The 27964-nt window shown below is 38.6% G+C and overlaps 1 protein-coding gene and 1 pseudogene across 1 annotated transcript in view; one reads left to right on the forward strand and one right to left on the reverse strand.

The window, feature by feature from the left end:
- The window catches only part of LCMT1 (leucine carboxyl methyltransferase 1), a 67139-nt gene that overhangs the window by 8098 nt on the left and 31077 nt on the right, over nt 1-27964 (reverse strand). The window contains exon 6 of the mRNA XM_037814745.1: nt 26968-27070. Within this exon, the coding sequence (XP_037670673.1) occupies nt 26968-27070 (103 nt within the window). The remainder of the gene's footprint in view (nt 1-26967; nt 27071-27964) is intronic.
- Nucleotides 56-26358, forward strand: LOC119518020 (annotated as a pseudogene).

Genomic DNA, 27964 nt, shown 5'->3' on the forward strand with positions numbered 1-27964 from the left:
AAGAAGAACCATGCAAGCGCATCATCAATTAATGCAGTAATACATATGTAATATCATGACCCAAAGTTTTACACTGCAAAAGGTGAGCAATGAGCAATGATTTGTCTGGCTTACGAAAACCTTTGATGAGTGTGATAATTGTAAAAGTGGCTATAAATTCTCCCCTGCCCTGTATCCACACTGTGGCAATGTGACACGGCATATCTTGCCAACTAAGAGCGGAGTGTCGGTTTCCCTACTCCTGGAATCTGGATAAGTCATATGACTTGGTTTGGGCAGTAGCAAACATGATATAAGCAATAGCAAACATGATGCAAGCACTTTCACATTGGCACTTGCTCTACTGCTGTACTTGCAACCCTAAGAACACTATGTGAATGAGCCCAAGCAAGCCTGCTACAGAATGAGATACCCTGTGGATGAGAATGAGGTATCCCAGCCAACAGTCAGTCAGCCAACAGCTGACCTGCTCACTGTCCATAGACATGAGTAAGTGTCAGACGACATCAGCTAAACCTGGCTCCCAGCAGAACCACCTAGCTAAGCCCAGCCCAAATTGCAAATTTGCCAAAGAATCCTGAGCAACTAAATTAGGAGTTGCCTTAAGACACTGAGTCTGGAATGATTTTCTACACATCAAATGCTGACTGATACAATGTAGAAATACTGATATTCACTCAATAGAATTTAAGTCTTCTTATATAAGCTCTCACCTCCAAGAATTGAAAACAGGAACAGACATCAAGAAATTCCATTGTTAGTCAATATGCAATTTAATTTACCAGATTCAAAGTAATCAACAAATTGTAAAATAGGAAAAGCCACAAACAACTGTGGAAACTATCCAAAAGCCTTAAAATTTGAAAGGGAACACTGGGATCCCCCAAACTATGCAAGCCAACTGGGCACTGTTCCTTTTTGGCTTCTTGGACTATTCTTCACCTTACCCCAAAATTCAGGAGGTGGGGATATAGGAAGGAGGAGAAATTTTCTTCACCTTTCTCTACCTTGACTAGTCTGGGACAGGGTCAATGGTGACAGGACTGTGAAGCCTGAGAGAAAAACTCTCTTCTCTCTGCCTCTAGAATTCTATTCTAAAGGTTTATTCCTCATTCATTTACTGCCCCTTTCCAGACTCCTTTGCTGGATCCTCTTACTCTTCATCCTTAAAGACTGATGATCTTCATGGCTGGCTGTTCTTTCTCCCACAAAGCAAGTGGATTATTTTTTGTCTGTTTTTCCTTTTTTCCTGTGTTTTTTCTTTTATATATATATATATATATATATCTCATAAAATTTGCCTTTTGAAGTATCCAATTCAGTGTGTTTGTTTTTATTGGAGGAAGATCTCAGAATACATAAATTGCATGAAATCAAAATGCCCAACAAGAAATTGGTTAAAAGAACATAGGATGAAAGATCTAAGATGGTGACATAGAGAGGAGTGGAAGCTAGTTAGTTCCCCTGGAACAACTAATAAAAAACCAGGAACAACCAGTAAATAATCCAAATAACTGCAGGAAGACAAACGTGACCATCCACTCATCATACACCAACCTGAATTGGGAGGAATGCCCGAGATCACAGCATAAAATCTAAGTAAAAACTGCGGATCCAAGCCAGGAGACCCCTCTCCCCACAGCCCAAGCTGCAAAGCCTTGTGGTGCTAGAGAGAAGCTCTCTCCTATACAGCTCAGCTGAGCTCCAACTGGGGTTTTAATTAGCAAGTGTGAACTGCTCACTACGAGCTACGAACCCCCAACAAGCAGACAGAGGCTTTGGGTGACGACTGACCTTGGAGAACTGGAGGGTCACCATGGACTAGACCTGAAGGGGACTTTCTGTCCCTGTTTTGGCTCAGTGGAGAAAGCCTCAGCCATTTTCACCTCCCAGTGCTCTGACCCAGACAAGGGTGGAGGTAGCACAGGCAGAGAGAGACCACTGAAATGCTAATGACCTCTCCCTAGGGGGTCTATATTCTCTAAGAGGAAAGGGGTGGGGCCCAGATCTATTACCTGCCTTTCATTCAGAACCAGACCCCAGAGCCTGCGAGAAAACAGCCATGGGTCACACTTCCTTACACCAGTCTGGAATAACAGGCTGTCAGGCACCACCTCCTGGGCAGAAAAGCACCTGCTGTCAGGTGCCACCTGACCTGAGGCATCACAGGGTGCACCAATCTTCTAAGACACACTCTCAGGGAAACCGGATACTGAATCTTTCTTCTTTCTGGGACCTGAGCCCATTCTGGTCTGAGAAAACCTGATTGGGGTAACCAAGGAAACCATGCCTAGACAACAAAAAACTGCAACCTATACTAAGAAAAATGGAGTTATGGCCCAGTCAAAGGAACGAACTTACAATTCAATTGAGATACAGGAATTGAAACAACTAATAAGTCAATTCGAAAAGTTTAGGGAAGATATGGCAAAAGAGCTGAACTGTATAATGAAAAAATTGGGCATACATAAGGTAGAAATTGAAAGTTCAAAAAACCAACTGGCAGAATCTATGGAAATGAAAGGCACACCACAAGAGATATAAGACACAATGGAAACATACAACAGCAGATCTCAAGAGGCAGAAGAAAACACTCAGGAACTGGAGAACAAGGCACCTGAAAGCCTATACACAAAAGAACTGATATAGAAAAGTATGGAAAAATACAAGCAACGTCTCTGGGAACTTAAGGACAAAACAAACAGCAAGAATGTACATGTCATTGGTGTCACAGAAGGAGAAGGGAAGGGAAAAGGGGCAGAAGCAATAATAGAGGAAATAATCAATGAAAATTTCCCATCTCTTACGGAAGACATAAAATTACAGATCCAAGAAGTGCAGCGTACCTCAAACAGAATAGATCTGAATACGCCTATGCCAAGACACTTAATAATCAGATTATCTAGGTCAAAGACAAAGAGAGAATCCTGAAAGCAGCAAGAGAAAAGTGATCCATCACATACAAAGGAAGCTTGATAAGAATATGTGCAGATTTCTCAATAGAAACCATGGAGGCAAGAAGGAAGTGGGGTGATATATTTAAGATACTGAAAGAGAAAAACCACCAACCAAGAATCCTATATCCAGCACAACTATCCTTCAAATATGAGGGAGAGCTTAAAATATTCTCTGACAAACAGACAATGACAGTTTGTGAACAAGATACTTGCTCTACAGGAAACACTAAAGGAAGCACTGCAGACAGAAAGGAAAAGATAGGAGTGAGAGGTTTGGAAACAGTCAATGCAAACTAGAGACTATAATTAATAGAAACATTGTATTATGCTTCCTTTAATATAACAAAGGCAATATACCAAAGCTAAATGCATATGGGAGGGGTGGGGAATAGGGGAAGGATATGGGACTCCTGGCATTGGTGATATTGTCTGACTCTTTATTCTACTTTAGGTTAATAATATCTTTCCTTTTGGTTGCTTTCTAGCTATCAAGTTTTGTTTTTTTGTTTGTTTGTTTTCTCTTTTTCTTTTCTTTTTCTTTTGCCTCTCTGCCTCTTTGACCCTCCCTCCATCTTTGTGGAAGAAATGGAGATGTCCTTATAAAGATAGTGGCGATGGTCCTGAATACATAAATATGTGACTATACAGGGAACCAACAATTGTTTACTTAGGACAGAATGTATGGTATGTGAATAAAACCATCTTAAAAGAAATGTGCTGATGAAGAAACCTTGAGGGCACTATATTGAGTGAAAAAAGACAGACACATAAAGGCAAATATTGCAGGGTCTCACTGATATGAACTAATTATAACATGTAAACTCATACGCATGAAATATAAGTTACCAGGATATAGAATGAGGCTAAAGAATGGGGAGTGGTTGCTTATTATGAGCAGAATGTTCAACTAGGGTGAACTTAAATGTTTGGAAATGGAAAGGGGTTATGGTAACATGTTGTGAGAATAACTAACAGTGCTGAAAGGTGTTTGAAGGTGGTGGAAGGGGTAAGCTCGGAGTCACACATGTCACCAGAAGAAAAGTTGGAGGTTAAAAGATGGGAATATATAAAACAGTGAATCTTGTGGTGGACAATGTTGGTGATTAACTATATAAACATTGGAAATCTCTCTCATGAACTAGAACAATTGTATGACACTATAACTAGAAGTTAATAATAGAGAAGCATATAGGGAAAAAATATACACCTATTGCAAACTATATACTACAGTTAGTAGTATTTTAACATTCTTTCATCAACAGTAACAAATGTACTATACTAAAACTATGAATCAATAATGGAGGGGGGCATGGTTAGGGATATGGGAGGATCTGAGTTTCCTTTTTTTTGTCTTTATTTCTTTTCTGGAGTAATGAAAATGTTCTAATAATTGAAAAAAAATTAATTGTGTTGATGGATGCACACCTGTATGATGATACCATGGGCAACTGATTGTACACTTTGATCTTTGGATAGTTGTATGGTATCTGAACAATCTCAATAGAATATATATATATAAAAGGAACATAGGATGCCCACACAATGAACTTCTAGGCAGCTTATAAGTATGTTTCAGAATTGTATTTATTGACATGAAAGTTATCCATGGTCTCAGACTCAAATGACATGTTCCCTTACACTTCAAAGCAGGGATTCCAAGAGTAACTAAAGAGTCCATTGTAATTAGCTATTTAATGTCTCTTTTTCTCACTGTAATGTAAGGTGTTTTTGCTCATGACTCTATATTGAATAGATTATCAACTATTTGTTCAGCAAGTGGATAAATAAATATGTAAATAAGTGTATATATAATGTGCACTGTATACATATATGAATACAGATATAGAATATAGATGTATTTGTTTCTTTTGAAAGTTCCCAACAATACGCATAGCACGCTCACTATGAAAAGAACAAGCTGCCTACAACTAAATGTTTGCTTGCCCTGACGGTAATAAACTATCCACCTGTCTTGCTCATCTGGATTTCATTATTATTATTTAAACTGAAATGTTATATAATTCAAAAGTCACTTAAAAATATATAACCAAAAGCTCCCTGGAGAGGCGGGGCAAGATGGTGGAGTGGTGAGGAGCAGAATTTCGTCTCTCCCCTAGAGCAACTGGCAATTACCCAAGAACTATATGAAACAGTGTTTTCGGGGTCTCCAGTAACCAGTCACACATTGGACACAAGCTTGGAATTGAAGGAAAAGCTGAGATCGCAGTGAACATTGTAAGTTCCCCGGACCAGGGGTCTGGTGCCCCTCCCCACCTAGACATCACAGACTGTCTTGCTGCTGGCTCCCTGAAAGGGGGGGGGGGGACCAAAAAACAGCAATCTGCTGAGGGCAAGAAGGGAGGCTCAACCCAGCCTCAACTGCAGAATTAATTAACAAATTAATTAACTAACTTTGGGAGCTGGGGTGCTAAAGAAGGGCTGGACTCCGAGAAGTGGGGGCACGTAAAAGCGGGCACCCATTCCCAGACTCCAAAAAAGCCATTTTTTTTCCCCTACATTTTGTCCCTTCTGGCTTCTCACTGATCCCTTATCTTTTTGCATTTCAATAGCCCCCGGCAGGGGTGGAACCGAAGCCTTTGGAGAGTAATTATCAGACAATAGCCCAAAGCATATCTTTAAATGCTCTATTCTGACACTGACAAAACTTCCAGGCTGGGGAAAGACTTTTAAAAGAGACTCTTTTTTTTTTTTTTTCCTTTATTCTTTTTCTTGATTTCTTTCTACTTATGTTTTTTTTTAAATTTAAAAGTAATACATGTGGTTATTTTCTATCGGAAAGCCCAGGTTGAGGGACTAGGCTGGGCTTGGGGGAGACAGAGTACCCACAGTGTCTTTGAATTCCGTATTCACTACTGAAGGCCTCTACCCCCGTCTTTAATTGGCAACTCAGGCTGACCAAGGAATCTACCTGGAGAGGCCCCAAAGAGGAGAGAGGAGAAGGGAATAGTGCCCCTGAGAGACAACTGGAGTTCTGAGGACTGGGAGAGTGGAGGGAGGTCCAGCTCAACTGGCAGTCCTCCTTCTGGGAATTCAAACCCCAGGGGCTGGAATTCAGATTCTGGCTTCAGTCAGCCACGCCCCTGACAGGATCAGAGTCACCAGGAGAACTAAAGGCTCCATACCTCCTTACACTAGTGGGGGAGCTGCAGGCTGGCCAGCGCCACCTGCTGGACAGGAGAGGAAAAGCACCAATTCTAAAGGCCTCATAGGAGGGTCTCATTCTCAGGAAAACTCCATACCCTCCCAATGAGACCTGGGACTCACTAGACTGGGAAAATCTGACTAGGGTCGACCATATCTGAGGAGACCCACTCACAAAAAGGTTACATAGAGGCAGAGCAAGAAACAGAAAAAACAAGAGGGGAAAAATTCTGATCAACTAAATAGAACCTAAGTTAGAGGTCTAGAATAAGTTGAACTGAATAACAGAGGCCAGAGAACAAAGCCAACCAACAAGAAAACCACTAGGTAAAAGACAGAAAACAAGCTCTAAAATAAACTAATCAAGAAAATCTGATGCCTAGACTACTTAAGATAACAAGCCATACCAGGAAACATGAAAACATGGACCAGCCAAAGGAACAAACTAATAGCTCAGCTGAGACACAGGAGTGGAGGCAACTAATGCTAAATAAATTTGATGAAATGAAGGAAGATATAGGAAAAGAGCTGAAGGATATAAAGAAGACACTGTCTGACCATAAAGAAGAATACATAAACTTAAAAAAACAAATGGCAGAACTCATGGGAATGAAGGCCACAATGGAGGAGATGAAAAACACAATGGAGGGACACAACAGTAGATTTGAACAGGAAGAAGAAAGGATCAGTGAACTGGAAGACAGGTCATTCGAATTCATACACACAAAAGAACAGATGGTGAAAAAAATGGAAAAATATGAGCAGGGTCTTAGGGAGCTGAGTGACAACATGAAACGCGCAAATATACGTGTTATGGGTATCCCAGAAGGAAAAGAGAGGGGAAAAGAGGCAGAAAGAGTAATAGAAGACATATTCACTGAAAATTTCCCAATTCTTATAAAAGACAGAAAATTAGAGATTCAAGAAGTACAACGTACCCCAAATAGAATAGATCCCAATAGACCTACTCCAAGACACTTACTGGTCAGACTGTCCAATGTCAAAGACAGAGGATTCTGAAAGCAGCAAGAGAAAAGCAATCCATCACATACAAGGGAAGGTCAATAAGACTATGTACAGATTTCTCTGCAGAAACCATGGATGCAAAAAGACAGTGGCATGATATATTTAAGATACTGAAAGAGAAAAACTGCCAACCAAGAATTCTATATCCAGCAAAACTTCCTTCAAAAATGAGGGAGAGATTAAAACATTTTCAGACAAACAGACACTGAGAGAACTTGTGAATAAGAGACTGGCACTACAAGAAATACTAAAGGGAGTGCTACAGGCTGATAGGAAAAGACAGGAGAGAGTGAGTTGGAGAAGAGTGCAGAAATGAAGATTATCAGGAAAGGTAAAAGGGGAGGAAAAAATAAGATATGACATATAAATTCCAAAAAACAAAATGGTAGTAGAAAGTACTGCCCTTACAGTAATTACACTAAATGTAAATGGATTAAACTCCCCAATAAAAAGACACAGACTGGCAGAATGGATTAAAAAACAGGACCCATCTATATGCTGTCTACAAGAAACTCACTTTAGACACAAGGAAAAACATAGACTGAAAGTGAAAGGTTGGAAAAAGATATTTCATGCAAACAACAACCAGAAAAAAGCAGGAGTAGCTATATTAATATCAGACAAGTTAGACTTCAAAAGTGAAACAATTAAAAGAGACAAAGAAGGACACTATGTATTAATAAAAGGGTCAATTCATCAAGAAAACGTAACAGTCATAAATATTTATGCACCAAACCAGAATGCCCCAAAATTCATGAGGCAAACACTGCGATCACTGAAAGGAGAAATAGATACCGCTACAATAATAGTTGGAGACTTCAATACACCACTCTCATCAATGGATAGAACATGTAGACAGAGGATCACTAAAGAAACAGAGATGTTGAATTGTATGATAAATGAACTAGACTTGACAGACATTTATAGAACACTACATCCAACAACAGCAGAATACATTTTTTTCTCAAGTGCTCATGGAACATTCTCTAGGATAGACCACATGTTGGGTCACAAAGCAAGTCTCAACAAATTTAAAAATATTGATATTATACAAAACACTTTCTCAGACCACAATGGAATGAAGTTGGAAATAAATAAAAGGCAGAAGGTCATAAAATTCACAAACATATGGAGGCTAAACAACACCCTCTTAGAAAACCAGTGGGTAAAGGAAGAAATTACAAGAGAAATTAGTAAATACCTCGAGGCAAATGACAATGAAAACACAACTTATCAAAACTTATGGGATGCAGCAAAGGCGGTGCTGAGAGGGAAATTTATTGCCCTAAATGCCTATATTAAAAGAGAAGAGAGAGCAAAAATTGAAGAGTTAACTGCTCACCTGGAGGAATTAGAGAAAGAACAGCAAACTAACCCCAAAGCAAGCAGAAGGGAAGAAATAACAAAGATTAGAGCAGAAATAAATGCAATTGAGAACAGGAAAACAATAGAGAGAATCAACAAAACCAGAAGTTGGTTCTTTGAGAAAATCAATAAAGTAGATGGACCACTGGCTAGGCTAACAAAAAAAAAAAGAGAGAGCAGATGCAAATAAATGCAATCAGAAATGGGAAAGGAAATATAACTACCGACCCTGCAGAAATTAAGGAGATAATGAGAAGATACTATGAGCAACTATATGCTAATAAACTACACAACTTAGATGAAATGGACAACTTCCTAGAGAAGCATAAACAACCAACATTAACTCAAGAAGAAATAGATGACCTCAACAAACCAATCACAAGTAAAGAGATTGAGTCAGTCATCAAAAAGCTCCCAAAAAGGAAAAGCCCAGGACCAGATGGTTTCACATGTGAATTCTACCAAGCATTCAAGAACGAATTAGTACCAATCCTGCTCAATCTCTTCAAAAAAATTGAAGAAGAGGGAAAGCTACCTAACTCTTTCTATGAAGCCATCATCACCCTAATACCAAAACCAGGCAAAGATACTACAAAAAAAGAAAATTATAGACCAATTTCTTTAATGAATATAGATGCAAAAATCCTCAACAAAATACTCACAAATCAAATCCAGCAGCACATTAAAAGAATTATACACCACGACCAGGTGGGATTTATTCCAGGTATGCAAGGCTGGTTCAACACAAGAAAATCAATTAATGTAATACACCACATCAATAAATCAAAGCAGAAGAACCACATGATCATCTTGATTGATGCAGAAAAGGCATTTGCCAAAATTCAACATCCTTTCCTGATGAAAACACTTCAAAGGATAGGAATAGAAGGGAACTTTTTCAATATGATAAAGGCAATATATGAAAAACCCACAGCTAACATCACACTCAATGGGGAGAGACTGAAAGCTTTTCCTCTAAGATCAGGAACAAGACAGGGATGCCCACTATCACCATTGCTATTCAACATTGTGCTGGAAGTTCTAGCTAGAGCAATTAGGCAAGAAAAAGAAATAAAAGGCATCCAAATTGGAGAGGAAGAAGTAAAACTTTCACTATTTGCTGATGACATGATTCCATATGTAGGTAATCCAGAAAAATCTACAGCAAAGCTACTAGAACTAGTCAATGAATACAGCAAAGTAGCAGGCTACAAGATCAACACGCAAAAATCTGTAGTGTTCCTATACACAAGTAATGTGCAACAAGAGGAGGAAATCAAGAAAAAAAATCCCATTTACAATAGCAACCAAAAGAATCAAGTATTTAGGAATAAACTTAACCAAGGACACAAAAGACCTTTACATAGAAAACTATAAGAAACTGCTAAAAGAAATTGAACAAGACCTGAAAAAATGGAAGAACATACCATGGTCATGGATTGGAAGACTAAATATAGTTAAGATGGCAATTTTACCTAAATTGATTTACAGATTCAATGCAATACCAATTCAAATCCCAAAAACTTACTTTACAGAAATAGAAAAACCAATAACTAAATTTATTTGGAAGGGTAAGATGCCCCGAATAGCCAAAAATGTCTTGAGAAAAAGGAATGAAGTGGGAGGTCTCACACTACCTGACTTTGAAGCATATTACAAAGCTACAGTGCTCAAAACAGCATGGTACTGGCATAAGACAGATATACTGATCAATGGAATCGAATTGAGTGTTCAGAAGTAGACCCTTACATCTATGGACAACTGATCTTTGATAAGGCAGTGAAGCCGAAGCAACTGGGAAAGAGAAGCCTGTTCAATAAATGGTGTTTGGAGAACTGGATATCCATTTCCAAAAAAATGAAAGAAGATGTCCGTCTCACACCTTATACCCAAATTAACTCAAAGTTGATCAAAGACCTAAACATTAGCACCAAGACCATAAGACTCTTAGAAGAAAATGTAGGGCAATATCTTAAAGATCTTGTGAAAGGAGGTGGTTTCTTAGAACTCACACCCAAGGCACAAGCAACCAAAGAACAAATAGACAAATGGGATCTCCTCAAAATTAAACACTTTTATACATCAAAGGACTTTGTCAGAAAAGTAAAAAGGCAACCTACACAATGGGAGATGATATTTGGAAACCACATATCAGATAAGGGTTTAATATCCCGAATATATAAAGGAATCCTGCATCTCAATAACAGAAAGACAAACAATCCAATTAAAAAATGGGCAAAAGACATGAACAGACATTTTTCTGAAGAGGAAATACAAATGGCTCAAAAGCATATGAAAAAATGCTCTACTTCACTGGCTATTAAGGAAATGCAAATCAAAACCACAATGAGATAGCATCTCCCACCTACCAGAATGGCCATTATCCAAAAAACAGAAAATGACAAGTGCTGGAGAGGATGTGGAGAAAGAGGCACACTTATTCATTGTTGGTGGGAATGCAGAATGGTGCAACCACTCTGGAAGACAGTATGGAGGTTCCTCAGGAAGCTAAATATAGATTTGCCATATGATCCAGCTATTCCATTGCTAGGTATATACTCAGAGGAACTGAAACTTAAGACACAAACAGACATTTGTGAACCAATGTTTATTGCAGCATTATTCACAATTGCCAAGAGATGGAAACAGCCCAAATGTCCATCAAAGGACGAGTGGATAAACAAACTGTGGTATATACACATGATGGAATATCATGCAGCTGTAAGACAGAACAAAGACATGGATCATGTAATAATGTGGTTGAACCTTGAGGACATTATGTTTAGTGAAGTTAGCCAGAAACAAAAGGACAGATTCTGTATGGTCTCACTAATATGAACAGATATTAATGAACAAACTTTGGGAGTTAAAAGCTGACAACACAAGCGACCAGGAGATAGAAAGAGGGCAGAGATCAGTCATTTGATGCTGAAGGACTACAGAATGTTTAGGATTGATTGCATAGATCCAGAAATAGATAGCATAATACTGTGTGATGGTAGCACGGTATTGTAAGTACACTGAACAAAGATGTCTGTGAGTAAAGCTGAAAGAGGTGGGATAGGAGAATGTATGACACCAGAGGTAAAGATAGATGATAAAGACTGGGACTGTATAATGTGGCAAAAACTGGAGTGGCCAATGACTGTTACTAAATATACAAATATAAAAATGTTTTTGCATGCGGGAAAGCAAATGAATGTCAACCATGTAGAAATTTGAAAAAGGGATGGTATTCAGGAAAAAACATAATCAAAGCAAACTGGAGTCTATGGTCAACAGTAACATTGTAATATACCTCCATTAAATGTAACAAAGGCAATATGCCAATGCTAAATGTATATGAGAGGGGGATATAGGGGAGTAATATGGGATTCTTGGTAGTGGTGTTATTTGCTGTCCTTAGTAGTATATTGTATTGTATGACATGTTATTTTTTTTTTTTTTTATCATTTTTTCTTATTGCTAAAAAAAAAACAAACAATTTTTCTTGTAGCAATCAGTACGTTCAAGTGCTGACTGTGGTGATAAATGTACAACTTTATGATGATACCATGAACAACTGATTGTACACTGTGGATAAATGTATGGTATGTGAATATAACTCTATAAAATTGTAGGAAAATATATATATAGGAGTAAAAGTGTTGGAGAAAACATGGTGAGAGGGATGATGCCTCACCAATATGGACGAACTACAATGTGTAAACTCAGAATTGAATCTTAGAACATAGCCTAACGTGGACACAATAATTGTAATAGTCCCTAGATTGTAAGCTCTTACAGCAGTTAACTCTATCCCTGAATTGTAAGGCCTATCTCTAAACTTTGAGATGCTGATCCCCTAAGCATATAACCTGATTGGTCTCTGGAACAACGCATATCTCTGAGACACCTGAAACTCAGAGCTCGAGCTCGGCAGATAAGAATGTCATTATTAGTGCATACAGCCACTGTCAAAAAAAAAAAAAAAAGCTGAAAAAGAGCGCAGACTTCAATTAGTGATATGAATGAAGCAGGTCTGGTTAAGACCAGGGCAGGCAGGCCAGGCCAAAGGAAAAAGGTTGAAACTGATTGCGTTTTAAAACTTCAACTTTCATATGAGACCAAGGGAACAGATACCTATTTGGTACAGGATCTAAATTTTCTAAACGGTACAACTCTACAGTCGATTTGTTCAAACACCACAGTTGCATGGAACTTTGAATAGGAAGTGAGATACGGTAGGTTAGTATAGGCTGGAGTGAAATAGTGACACATCCTAGAGTAATTTGGGCAGATAATAAAAAACATATTTACAGCCTCCCCCTCCCCAGCCCCAAGAATCTGGGGGAAGGTGCGGATGTGTTGGACATCCTCACCTGGACTGGTGTTGATGTTGTCACAAACACTGGGACTGGTGGTTTGATGTGCTGAGCCCTCGAGCAAGGGACTTGCCCTTATGAAGCTCATTACCACAAAGGAGAGTCTAAAGTTGTATGTAATGGTGCCTAAGAGTCTCCCCCTGAGTACCTCTTTGTTGCTCAGATGTGGCCCTCTCTCACTCTAACTGAGCCATCTCAACAGGTGAACTCGCTGCCCCCTCCCCCCGACATGGGACCCAACTCCCAGGGGTGTAAATCTCCCTGGCAACGCAGAGTAAGACTCCCAGGGATGAATGTGGACCCAGCATCATGGGACTGAGAGTATCTTCTTGACCAAAAGGGGGATGCAAAATGAGACGAAATAGTTTCAGTGGCTGAGAGATTCCAAATGGAGTCGAGAGGTCACTCTGGTGGACATTCTTATGCACTATATAGATAACACCTCTTAGGCTTTAATGTATTGGAATAGCTAGAAGTAAATACCTGAAACTACCAAACTCCAACCCAGCAGTCTGGACTCCTGAAGACAATTATATAAGAATGTAGATTACAAGGGGTGACAGTGTGATTGTGAAGACCTTGTGGATCACACCCCCTTTATCTAGTGTATGGATGAGTGGAGGAATGGGGATAAAAACTAAAGGACAAATGGGGTGGGATGGGGGGATGATTTGGGTGTTCTTTTTTCACTTTTATTTTTTATTCTTGTTCTGGTTCTTTCTGATGTAAGGAAAATGTTCAGAGATAGATTGTGGTGATGAACGCATAACTATGTTATCATACTGTGGACAGTGGATTGTATATCATGGATGATTGTATGGTGTGTGAATGTATTTCAATAAAACTGAATTTAATTAAAAAAAAAAAAAAAAAGCTCCCTGGAGCATTGGTCCCCAGATATCTTAAACTCAACATGGTCCCAACTGAATCATGGTACAAAGAAACAGAGGGCACTGAATCCAGATAAAGAGAATTAAGTCATATACGTTGCAAAATGATCTGAAAATCATGAAGAAAAGCATTCAAAAGATTTTAAAAATTAACAATAATCTAAGTCTAAAATTCTACATTATATCAACAGAAATGGTTAGAAACAGTAAATAGAAAAGTGAAAAACCTCATCAAAGTAATAGATTGATAGAGAAATACAGTTTTTTTCTAATACAGAATTTTTTTTTAATGCAGGATTATTATGTAGGATATTAAGATCTGGGGAAGGGAGGTGAAGAAACCTATATGCGAATTCTTTGTACCATTCTTGCAGCTTTTTTGTAATTATGAACGAAAAGTTAAAAAAATAAAAATATATTTTTAAAAAGGGAGCCATTAGTAATATTAAAAATACATATGAAAAAAAAAACAAAGAAAAGACAGACCATAAAGGAAAATACAGAAAATATACAAAACAAATGAAACCAGAAAGAATTAAACTCATAATTCGAATTAAGTCAATTATTTTTCATCCATTTTGTAGATTTCCAAAAATGCAGCAAACTTCCCTCTCAAGAACTAGCCCAGCTTATAACTGTTTATTTCCCTGATCTTTCCTCTCATTTGCTGAAACAGCTGGTTACTGCAACTGTAGTTGGATTCAGATGTGACTTACATTTAGAGCATGTTATTATGTGCCAGTTTCTGCTCAACTGTTTTCAGTCATGCTTTACTTCACTTAATCTTCAAAACCATCTTGTGAGGTAGGTAGTTTTTATTCCCAGTTTATAAATGAAGAAACTGGTTCAAAGAGGTTTAAAAAAAAAAAACAACCTGCCCCATTAAATAACGAGTCAGCAGCTGAGGTTAGATTTGAACCCAGGATGAGTTCAGTTCTCATGCTCTCCACATCCTGAGAGGGCTCTGTGCTTTTCAGTAGGTATCCTCTTTACCCAATCTACTACCAATCTCACTCCCTAACACAAACTGAATACTATATGCCCCAAGAAAATCTCTGGTGCCCTTGAACAACAGACTTCTCTGCTAAAAAAAGAACACCATAATCTGTGAACCATATTAGGGTATGCCCAAAGGGAAAACGAGGTATAACTATTCTTTGCAGTTCATTCACCTTGCTCTCTGAGTACCCAGCGAAATAAAAGACAGAAAATAAAGTTGGAGTGACTGCGCTGGGTCAATTAGAGCCATCCCTAACATGTGGGTTCAGGAGGTATGTAAATCCTAATAATGACAGCATGGTGGATGGTTCTAGTCTAAACAGGTAGACAAGAACTTCAAAATGTAAAGATAATAGCAATCACCACACTAACTTAAACTGTGTTAGAATGATCAACAGTTCTTAACTTCCTACACTTCCCTCCCCTCCATCTCTACCAAAGCTCTTCTGAATTTGTGTCTTATCCCTACCCCTCTTCCTCTCCTCAGAAAAATGGGTCCTTCTCTTCCCTCCAAGTCTAGTTAACCTCAGTCCATGCTCTATATGCTCCCTTCTCTCTCCTTGAGGACCTTGTTCTTTTTCTAGCAATGATTTCCCTATGTAGTAATTTCTTTACTCTTTAGTCATTGATTCTTGGCCTTCGATTTATTCTTTAAAATAACACTTCCTTGACCCTACCTTCCCCTCTAATCTTTAAACCTTTACCTTGTGTCACTCATCCCAAATATTTGAAAGTATAATCTTCCTCTATGTTCCACATGCCTTTACCTCCCACTAGCTCCTTAACTCCAGTATGATTTTGAGCATCACCATCCTAAAACCATGCATCTCACTCCCCTCCTCTGCTCCTCTAAGATACCCACTCTCAAGAATTTAGTGTGGTCCTGATTCATTTAAAAATATTTTTGAAATGTATGTCTGTAATCATGAAATTGTAGTATTTTGGGGGGTTGAATTTACACATTTGTGTATACTATTCCACAACTTGATTTTTTTTTTTTTTTTAACTCAACATTACATTTCTTGAGCTCTTGCCATGTTGATCCAGGACATTCATTTTACATTTTATTCATCCATTCGCCTCCTGATGGAAACTTAGGTTGTTTTCAATTTCCTACTACTAAAAACAGTGGCTGCAATGAACATCCTCCTTGTATATACATGCAATACCTTGGGGGGATGGGAGAGAGAATGCTCTCCCAGAAGTGGGACTCTGCTATACCACATACATACGTTTACAATTTGACTAGATACCCTCAGATTATTCCTCACAATGGTTATGTCAAGTTCACATCCACTATTTGTGTATGAACATTCCCTTTTTTTTCGTATTCTTGCCAACACTCAATATTGTTAGACTTTTACATTTTTGTCAACTTGGTGGGAGTGAAATGGAATTTCATCATCTGATTATTACTGAGGCTAAATGCCCTTTTCATATGATATTCATATTTCTTCTTTGAACTGCCTGGTTATCTATCTTTTGCCCAGTTTTTCATGGGGCTTTTTTTTCAAACAGTGGTTATTCTTTATAATGAATGCTAATCCTTCTTTACATGTTGCAATTATGTATTTTTATACTATAGTTATCTTCTCTCAAACTTTGTTTATGAAATTAGGCATCAGTATTTTAAAAACAGTAATACAGGTGATTTTCATGTGAAACCAGACTTGAGAAACACTGCTCCTACAAAATTTCGGAAAACTCCTTTAAGTAGCAATGATAAGGAGGCGGGGCAAGATGGCAGACTGGTGAGCTGTATGTTTTAGTTACTCCTCCAGGAAAGTAGGTAAAAAGCCAGGAACTGCGTGGACTGGACACCACAGAGCAATCTGTCTTTGGGCATACTTCATACAACACTCATGAAAACGTGGAACTGCTGAGATCAGCGAAATCTGTAAGTTTTTGCGGCCAGGGGACCCGCACCCCTCCCTGCCAGGCTCAGTCCCGGGGGAGGAGGGGCTGTCAGCTCCAGGAAGGAGAAGGGAGAATTGCAGTGGCTGCTCTTACCGGAAACTCATTCTACTGATTCAAACTCCAACCATAGATAGACTGAGGCCAGACACCAGAGACTCTGAGAGCAGCCAGCCCAGCAGAGAGGAGACAGGCATAGAAAAAAAACAACACGAAAAACTCCAAAATAAAAGCAGAGGATTTTTGGAGTTCTGGTGAACACAGAAAGGGGAAGGGCGGAGATCAGGCCTTGAGGCGCATATGCAAATCCCGAAGCAAGGCTGATCTCTCTGCCCTGGGCACTTTTCCTTAATGGCCCTGGTTGCTTTGTCTATTAGCATTTCAATAACCCATTAGATCTCTGAGGAGGGCCGTTTTTTTTTTTTTTTTTTTTTTTTTTTTTTTTTTTTTTTTTAAATCCTTTTTGCTTTTTCTAAAACAATTACTCTAAGAAGCTCAATACAGAAAGCTTCAAAGAATTGAAATTTGGGCACGTCAAGTCAAGAGCAGAACTAAGAGAGCTCTGAGACAAAAGGCAATAATCCAGTGGCTGAGAAAATTCACTAAACAACACAACTTCCCAAGAAAAGGGGGGTGTCCGCTCACAGCCACCATCCTGGTGGACAGGAAACACTCCTGCCCATCGCCAGCCCCATAGCCCAGAGCTGCCCCAGACAACCCAGTGTGACGGAAGTGCTTCAAATAACAGGCACACACCACAAAAATGGGCGTGGACATTAGCCTTCCCTGCAACCTCAGCTGAATGTCCCAGAGCTGGGAAGGGGGAGCAGTGTGAATTAACAGAGCCCCATTCAGCCATCATTTGAGCAGACTGGGAGCCTCCCAACACAGCCCAGCAGCCCAGAACTGCCCTGGGGGGACGGCACTCACCTGCGACATAGCACAGTCATCCCTCAACAGAGGACCCGGGGTGCACAGCCTGGAAGAGGGGCCCACTTGCAAGTCTCAGGAGCCATACGCCAATACCAAAGACTTGTGGGTCAGTGGCAGAGACAAACTGTGGCAGGACTGAACTGAAGGATTAGACTATTGCAGTAGCTTTAAAACTCTAGGATCATCAGGGAGATTTGATTGTTAGGGCCACCCCCCCTCCCCGACTGCCCAGAAACACGCCCCACATACAGGGCAGGCAACACCAACTACACACGCAAGCTTGGGACACCAATTGGGCCCCACAAGACTCACTCCCCCCACTCACCAAAAAGGCTAAGCAGGGGAGATCTGGCTTGTGGAGAACAGGTGGCTCGTGGACGCCACCTGCTGGTTAGTTAGAGAAAGTGTACTCCACGAAGCTGTAGATCTGATAAATTAGAGATAAGGACTTCAACTGGTCTACAAACCCTAAAAGAACCCTATCAAGGTCAGCAAATGCCACGAGGCCAAAAACAACAGAAAATTATAAAGCATATGAAAAAACCAGACGATATGGATAACCCAAGCCCAAGCACCCAAATCAAAAGACCAGAAGAGACACACCTAGAGCAGCTACTCAAAGAACTAAAGATGAACAATGAGACCCTAGTACGGGATATGAAGGAAATCAAGAAGACCCTAGAAGAGCATAAAGAAGACATTGCAAGACTAAATAAAAAAATGGATGATCTTATGGAAATTAAAGAAACTGTTGACCAAATTAAAAAGATTCTGGACACTCATAGTACAGGACTAGAGGAAGTTGAACAACGAATCAGTGACCTGGAAGATGACAGAATGGAAAATGAAAACATAAAAGAAAGAATGGGGAAAAAAATTGAAAAACTCGAAATGGACCTCAGGGATATGATAGATAATATGAAACGTCCGAATATAAGACTCATTGGTGTCCCAGAAGGGGAAGAAAAGGGTAAAGGTCTAGGAAGAGTATTCAAAGAAATTGTTGGGGAAAACTTCCCAAATCTTCTAAACAACATAAATACACAAATCATAAATGCTCAGCGAACTCCAAATAGAATAAATCCAAAAAAACCCACTCCGAGACATATACTGATCACAGTGTCAAACATAGAAGAGAAGGAGCAAGTTCTGAAAGCAGCAAGAGAAAAGCAATTCACCACATACAAAGGAAACAGCATAAGACTAAGTAGTGACTACTCAGCAGCCACCATGGAGGCGAGAAGGCAGTGGCACGATATATTTAAAATTCTGAGTGAGAGGAATTTCCAGCCAAGAATACTTTATCCAGCAAAGCTCTCCTTCAAATTTGAGGGAGAGCTTAAATTTTTCACAGACAAAGAAATGCTGAGAGAATTTGCTAACAAGAGACCTGCCCTACTGGACATACTAAAGGGAGCCCTACAGACAGAGAAACAAAGACAGGACAGAGAGACTTGGAGAAAGGTTCAGTACTAAAGAGATTCGGTATGGGTACAATAAAGGATATTAATAGAGAGAGGGAAAAATATGGCAAACATAATCCAAAGGATAAGATGGCCGATTCAAGAAACGCCTTCACGGTTTTAACGTTGAATGTAAATGGATTAAACTCCCCAATTAAAAGATATAGATTCGCAGAATGGATCAAAAAAAATGAACCATCAATATGTTGCATACAAGAGACTCATCTTAGACACAGGGACACAAAGAAACTGAAAGTGAAAGGATGGAAAAAAATATTTCATGCAAGCTACAGCCAAAAGAAAGCAGGTGTAGCAATATTAATCTCAGATAAAATAGACTTCAAATGCAGGGATGTTTTGAGAGACAAAGAAGGCCACTACATACTAATAAAAGGGGCAATTCAGCAAGAAGAAATAACAATCGTAAATGTCTATGCACCCAATCAAGGTGCCACAAAATACATGAGAGAAACATTGGCAAAACTAAAGGAAGCAATTGATGTTTCCACAATAATTGTGGGAGACTTCAACACATCACTCTCTCCTATAGATAGATCAACCAGACAGAAGACCAATAAGGAAATTGAAAACCTAAACAATCTGATAAATGAATTAGATTTAACAGACATCTACAGGACATTACATCCCAAATCAACAGGATACACATACTTTTCTAGTGCTCACGGAACTTTCTCCAGAATAGATCATATGCTGGGACATAAAACAAGCCTCAATAAATTTAAAAAGATTGAAATTATTCAAAGCACATTCTCTGACCACAATGGAATACAATTAGAAGTCAATAACCATCAGAGACTTAGAAAATTCACAAATACCTGGAGGTTAAACAACACACTCCTAAACAATCAGTGGGTTAAAGAAGAAATAGCAAGAGAAATTGCTAAATATATAGAGACGAATGAAAATGAGAACACAACATACCAAAACCTATGGGATGCAGCAAAAGCAGTGCTAAGGGGGAAATTTATAGCACTAAACGCATATATTAAAAAGGAAGAAAGAGCCAAAATCAAAGAACTAATGGATCAACTGAAGAAGCTAGAAAATGAACAGCAAACCAATCCTAAACCAAGTACAAGAAAAGAAATAACAAGGATTAAAGCAGAAATAAATGAAATAGAGAACAAAAAAACAATAGAAAGGATAAATATCACCAAAAGTTGGTTCTTTGAGAAGATCAACAAGATTGACAAGCCCCTAGCTAGACTGACAAAATCAAAAAGAGAGAAGACTCATATAAACAAAATAATGAATGAAAAAGGTGACATAACTGCAGATCCTGAAGAAATTAAAAAAATTATAAGAGGATATTATGAACAACTGTATGGCAACAAACTGGATAATGTAGAAGAAATGGACAATTTCCTGGAAACATATGAACAACCTAGACTGACCAGAGAAGAAATAGAAGACCTCAACCAACCCATCACAAGCAAAGAGATCCAATCAGTCATCAAAAATCTTCCCACAAATAAATGCCCAGGGCCAGATGGCTTCACAGGGGAATTCTACAAAACTTTCCAGAAAGAACTGACACCAATCTTACTCAAACTCTTTCAAAACATTGAAAAAAATGGAACACTACCTAATTCATTTTATGAAGCTAACATCAATCTAATACCAAAACCAGGCAAAGATGCTACAAAAAAGGAAAACTACCGGCCAATCTCCCTAATGAATATAGATGCAAAAATCCTCAACAAAATACTTGCAAATCGAATCCAAAGACACATTAAAAAAATCATACACCATGACCAAGTGGGGTTCATTCCAGGCATGCAAGGATGGTTCAACATAAGAAAAACAATCAATGTATTACAACACATTAAAAACTCGAAAGGGAAAAATCAATTGATCATCTCAATAGATGCTGAAAAAGCATTTGACAAAATCCAACATCCGTTTTTGACAAAAACACTTCAAAAGGTAGGAATTGAAGGAAACTTCCTCAACATGATAAAGAGCATATATGAAAAACCCACAGCCAGCATAGTACTCAATGGTGAGAGACTGAAAGCCTTCCCTCTAAGATCAGGAACAAGACAAGGATGCCCGCTGTCACCACTGTTATTCAACATTGTGCTGGAAGTGCTAGCCAGGGCAATCCGGCAAGACAAAGAAATAAAAGGCATCCAAATTGGAAAAGAAGAAGTAAAACTGTCATTGTTTGCAGATGATATGATCTTATATCTAGAAAACCCTGAGAAATCAACGATACACCTACTAGAGCTAATAAACAAATTTAGCAAAGTAGCGGGATACAAGATTAATGCACATAAGTCAGTAATGTTTCTATATGCTAGAAATGAACAAACTGAAGAGACACTCAAGAAAAAGATACCATTTTCAATAGCAACTAAAAAATCAAGTACCTAGGAATAAACTTAACCAAAGATGTAAAAGACCTATACAAAGAAAAACTACATAACTCTACTAAAAGAAATAGAAGGGGACCTTAAAAGATGGAAAAATATTCCATGTTCATGGATAGGAAGGCTAAATGTCATTAAGATGTCAATTCTACCCAAACTCATCTACAGATTCAATGCAATCCCAATCAAAATTCCAACAACCTACTTTGCAGACTTGGAAAAGCTAGTTATCAAATTTATTTGGAAAGGGAAGATGCCTCGAATTGCTAAAGACACTTTAAAAAAGAAAAACGAAGTGGGAGGACTTACACTCCCTGACTTTGAAGCTTATTATAAAGCCACAGTTGCCAAAACAGCATGGTACTGGCACAAAGATAGACATATAGATCAATGGAATCGAATTGAGAATTCAGAGATAGACCCTCAGATCTATGGCCGACTGATCTTTGATAAGGCCCCCAAAGTCACCGAACTGAGCCATAATGGTCTTTTCAACAAATGGGGCTGGGAGAGTTGGATATCCATATCCAAAAGAATGAAAGAGGACCCCTACCTCACCCCCTACACAAAAATTAACTCAAAATGGACCAAAGATCTCAATATAAAAGAAAGTACCATTAAACTCCTAGAAGATAATGTAGGAAAACATCTTCAAGACCTTGTATTAGGAGGCCACTTCCTAGACTTTACACCCAAAGCACAAGCAACAAAAGAGAAAATAGATAAATGGGAACTCCTCAAGCTTAGAAGTTTCTGCACCTCAAAGGAATTTCTCAAAAAGGTAAAGAGGCAGCCAACTCAATGGGAAAAAATTTTTGGAAACCATGTATCTGACAAAAGACTGATATCTTGCATATACAAAGAAATCCTACAACTCAATGACAATAGTACAGACAGCCCAATTATAAAATGGGCAAAAGATATGAAAAGACAGTTCTCTGAAGAGGAAATACAAATGGCCAAGAAACACATGAAAAAATGTTCAGCTTCACTAGCTATTAGAGAGATGCAAATTAAGACCACAATGAGATACCATCTAACACCGGTTAGAATGGCTGCCATTAAACAAACAGGAAACTACAAATGCTGGAGGGGATGTGGAGAAATTGGAACTCTTATTCATTGTTGGTGGGACTGCGTAATGGTTCAGCCACTCTGGAAGTTAGTCTGGCAGTTCCTTAGAAAACTAGATATAGAGCTACCATTCGATCCAGCGATTGCACTTCTCGGGATATACCCGGAAGATCGGAAAGCAGTGACACGAACAGATATCTGCACGCCAATGTTCATAGCAGCATTATTCACAATTGCCAAGAGATGGAAACAACCCAAATGTCCATCAACAGATGAGTGGATAAATAAAATGTGGTATATACACACGATGGAATACTACGCGGCAGTAAGAAGGAACGATCTGGTGAAACATATGACAACATGGATGAACCTTGAAGACATAATGCTGAGCGAAATAAGCCAGGCACAAAAAGAGAAATATTATATGCTACCACTAATGTGAACTTTGAAAAATGTAAAACAAATGGTTTATAATGTAGAATGTAGGGGAACTAGCAGTAGAGAGCAATTAAGGAAGGGGGAACAATAATCCAAGAAGAACAGATAAGCTATTTAACGTTCTGGGGATGCCCAGAAATGACTATGGTCTGTTAATTTCTGATGGATGTAGTAGGAACAAGTTCACTGAAATGTTGCTATAGTATGTAACTTTCTTGGGGTAAAGTAGGAACATGTTGGAAGTTAAGCAGTTATCTTAGGTTAGTTGTCTTTTTCTTACTCCCTTGCTATGGTCTCTTTGAAATGTTCTTTTATTGTATGTTTGTTTTCTTTTTAACTTTTTTTTTCATACAGTTGATTTGAAAAAAGAAGGGAAAGTTAAAAAAAAAAAAAAAGAAAAAAGACAAACAAGGAAAAAAAAAAAAAAAAAAAACGATGTAGTGCCCCCTTGAGGAGCCTGTGGAGAATGCAGGGGTATTCGCCTACCCCACCTCCATGGTTGCTGGCATGACCACGGACATGGGGGACTGGTGGTTTGATGGGTTGAGCCCTCTACCATAAGTTTTACCCTTGGGAAGACGGTTGCTGCAAAGGAGAGGCTAGGCCTCCCTGTATTTGTGCCTAAGAGTCTCCTCCTGAATGCCTCTTTGTTGCTCAGATGTGGCCCTCTCTCTCTGGCTAAGCCAACTTGAAAGGTGAAATCACTGCCCTCCCCCCTACGTGGGATCAGACACCCAGGGAAGTGAATCTCCCTGGCAACGTGGAATATGACTCCCGGGGAGGAATGTAGACCCGGCATCGTGGGATGGAGAACATCTTCTTGACCAAAAGGGGGATGTGAAAGGAAATGAAATAAGCTTCAGTGGCAGAGAGATTCCAAAACGAGCCGAGAGATCACTCTGGTGGGCACTCTTACGCACACTTTAGACAACCTTTTTTAAGTTCTAAAGAATTGGGGTAGCTGGTGGTGGATACCTGAAACTATTAAACTACAACCCAGAACCCATGAATCTCGAAGACAGTTGTATAAAAATGTAGCTTATGAGGGGGTGACAGTGGGATTGGGAATGCCATAAGGACCAAACTCCACTTTGTCTAGTTTATGGATCGATGTGTAGAAAAGTAGGGGAAGCAAACAAACAGACAAAGGTACCTAGTGTTCTTTTTTACTTCAATTGCTCTTTTTCACTCTAATTATTATTCTTGTTATTTTTGTGTGTGTGCTAATGAAGGTGTCAGGGATTGATTTAGGTGATGAATGTACAACTATGTAATGGTACTGTAAACAATCGAAAGTACAATTTGTTTTGTATGACTGCGTGGTATGTGAATATATCTCAATAAAATGATGATTAAAAAAAAAAAAAAAAAAAAAAGTTGAGGACTAACAATTTGGTAGGATGAGCCCTTGATCTTGGGGCACGCCCTTGTGAAGCTTGTTACTGCAAAGAAGAGGCTAAGCCTACCTATAATTGTGCCTAAGAGTCTCCCCCAGAGAACTTCTTTGCTTCTCAGATGTGGCCTCTCTCTCTAAGCCCACTTGGCAGGTGAACTCACTGCCTTTCCCCCTACGTGGGACGTGACTCCCAGGGGTATAAATCTCCCTAGCAACGTGGGACATGACTCCTGGGGATGAATCTGAACCCAACATCATGGGATTGAGAGAATCTTCTTGACCAAAAGGGGGAAGTGAAATGAAACAAAGTAAAGTTTCAGGGGCTGAGAGATTGCAAATAGAGTCGAGAGGTCACTCTGGAGGTTATTCCACTCTGGAGGTAATTCTTAAGTGCTATATAGATATCCCTTTTTAGTTTTTAGTGTATTGAAATAGCTAGAAGGAAATACCTGAAACGGTCCAACTGCAAACCAATATCCTTGATTATTGAAGATTATTGTATAACTATATAGCTTACATGGTATGACTGTGTGATTGTGAAAACCTTGTGGCTCCCACTACCATTATCCACTGTATGGACAGATGAGTAGAAAAATGGGGACAAAAATTAAATGAAAAATAGGGTGGGATGGGGGGATGGAATTTTTAGGTGCTCTTTTTTACTTTAATTTTTTTCTTATTTTTATCTTTTTTTGGAGTAATGAAAATGTTTAGAAATTGTTATGAAATCATAACAATATGATGGTACTGTGAACAACTGATTGTACACTGTGGATGACTGTATGGTACATGAATATAGATCAATACAACTGATTTTTAGAAAAAATTCAAAACCCAGGTGAGAGCGCAGCTGCGCGCCGCCCCCTCAGCACCCGGAGTAGGCCCTTTTCCCGCCACTGGTGGCTCCCAAGCCAGGACGTGGGTGCCCAGGGCCCCAGGAGCAGCGCGAGGTGTAGCAGATGGCAGGGGTGCCCACCAGTACCTTTTCCTGCTCCCAGAATGTTTGAAAGATGCTCCAGGGAAGTTCAAAAGCAGGCTAATGTTTATAAAATGGCAGTTAACCAATTTTGCAGACATTAGCCTGCTTTTGAACTTCTTTGGGGAAGGAGCCATGTATTTGTTCAATATGTGTCTGCAGCAGCTGTCTGAAATAAAAGTTTTCAAGGAAAACACCACTCTTGGTTTACAAATCAATCCGTTCAATCAGAAGGACATTTCCACTTTGCCACGCCAAAGGATCCCTTATTTCTGGTTCCCCACTATCTCAGAAATGCTGATAAAGAGGAAAAGTTTCAGCCACTAGATCAAGTGGCGGAGGATGATGTATTTCAGAATTGCGTCTTGTTGCTGCAATTTCCTGAACTCGAGAAGTTACTTCACCATGTGACAGAGGAAAAAGAAACAGACGGCAAGAGACATTACAAATATAACAAAGAGAAGTCATTAAAGTGGCTGGAAAAAAAAGGTTAATCAGACTACAGCGTGTTAAAAGCCAGTAACATCAATGCTGGAGCCCAGGTACAGTCAGCTACTTTTTAGCTGGTGACCAGGTGTCCAGAGATAAGAGGATTATATTTGTTATGCCCATGGTCTGATATCTGAATACATTTCTAAAGAATTAAGTGAAAACTTATCTAAATACTTAAAGCTTCCAGAACCTTTGCCTTCATTTCCAAACCCTCCATCAAAGAAAATAAAGTTATGAGATGAGTCTGTGGAAGCAAAAGAAGATTACACTAAATTTAACACTAAAGATTTGAAGACCGGAAAGAAAAGTAGCAAAGTGACTGCAGCTCAGAAGGCTTTGGCTAAAGTTGATAAACGTGGAATGAAAAGTATTCACATCTTTTTTTTGTACAAAACTTTTTAAAAAAATTCAGAACTTTGAAAATGAAATTTAGCAAAAATGTATTTCTGCTTTTTACATGTTCTGTTTTCATCTTTCTCCTCTGCCACTGTACTTCCTGATCCTTAACTGTCACCTTTGGGGGGGGGGGGATGAGACACCCAACAAAGATGCCAAAGGGCTATTTTCAAATTCACTTCAACATTTCTTTTTATTTCATTTTTGTGTTCCTGAACAAAATATGGAAAAGTAATTGTATAACTTTGTAGCTGGTGGCCTTTGGAGACTTGTTGGCATAATGAAAAGTAATCAAATGAAATGAATTAACAAATAGCACAATTTCCTTAAACTGACATGGGACAATATGAGAGTATATTCTTGTTATTTTATGCAACTTTGTCATATAGTAGCTGCAGTAACACTGTTTTCAATATACTGAGAGCAATCGTATAACAAAGGTCTCAGGTAAACTGTGACCTTTCAAAAGCCTTTGGTTTTTGGTAAAGCTTTTGATTGGTGTTATTTTTCTGTTTTTATAAGTGTATGTTCATTGCAGAAAATACAGAAAGTATAAAACAAAAAAAACAAAAACAAAAACAAAAAAAAAAAAAAAAAAAAAGTAGCAATGATAAAAATTACAGAAAAAAAATGAGATACAGGTATGCTGCCACATTTCCATTCCCAATTGGCCTTATCTCACATTAGCATGGCGTCACAAATGCATAAGAGGTTAAAAAAAAATCTCACTGTGTGTTCATGTTACATTTCTTTAGTTTCTCCTCCAGTTCAGATAAGTCTCGGAGATCGGCTCCAATAATGGCATATCTCTTTGAATCTAATATTTGTCCATCTGCAAATGCAAGAAGGGAAAAGATTATAATTTGAATTGATATGGCCCTTTCAAAATTAAAGTAACATTACTGTTCCCCCCATTATAAACATACATGCTCACTGTAAAAAAATAAGAGGTGAAAATTAACTCAAAGCCACAACTTCCACAGATACCAACATTCTACTTTATAACATTCCAGCATTTTTTCCTATATGTTTAAACTAAAATACACAACACAAACATTCACTCTCTCTGCATTTATCCCTTTCTCTCTCTCTCTCACACACACACATACATTCATACAAAGAAAAAATGGGATCACCCAATATTGGTTTTGAATTAACAACAGCTTCAGGGCCATCATTTTCTTTTTTTAAAAAGCAGTTTTATTGAGATATATTCATATACCATACACTCCATCCAAACTATACAATCAACAACTTTTAGTATAATTCCAGAATTGTGCATTCATCACTACAATTAATTTTAGAATATTTTTATTACTCCAAAAAGAAAAACCTCATGCCCTTGGCAGTCACTTCTCAATACTTCTATCCTTCTCCATCCCTACATACCCACTAATCTATTTCTGTATCTATAAATTTATTTAATTTACATTTTATATAAATGGAACCACATAATATGCAGTATTTTGGGTCTGGTTTCTTTCACTTAGTATAATGTGTTTTTTAAAAAAATTATTGTTTTTTTAAAATTAGAGAAGTTATAGGTTTGTCTAAAAGTCATGTAAAAAATCTAGCATCTCATATACCCCTATTGTTGATACTTTGCATTAGTGTGGTACCTTTGTTACAAATGATGAAAGAATACTGAAATAGTACTATAGTCAATAGTTTACATTAGGTGTATTTTTCCCATACATCACCCTATTATGAACACTTTGTATTAGTG

Source organism: Choloepus didactylus, chromosome 21, assembly GCF_015220235.1.
Source record: "Choloepus didactylus isolate mChoDid1 chromosome 21, mChoDid1.pri, whole genome shotgun sequence".
Taxonomy (NCBI): Eukaryota; Metazoa; Chordata; class Mammalia; order Pilosa; family Megalonychidae; genus Choloepus; species Choloepus didactylus.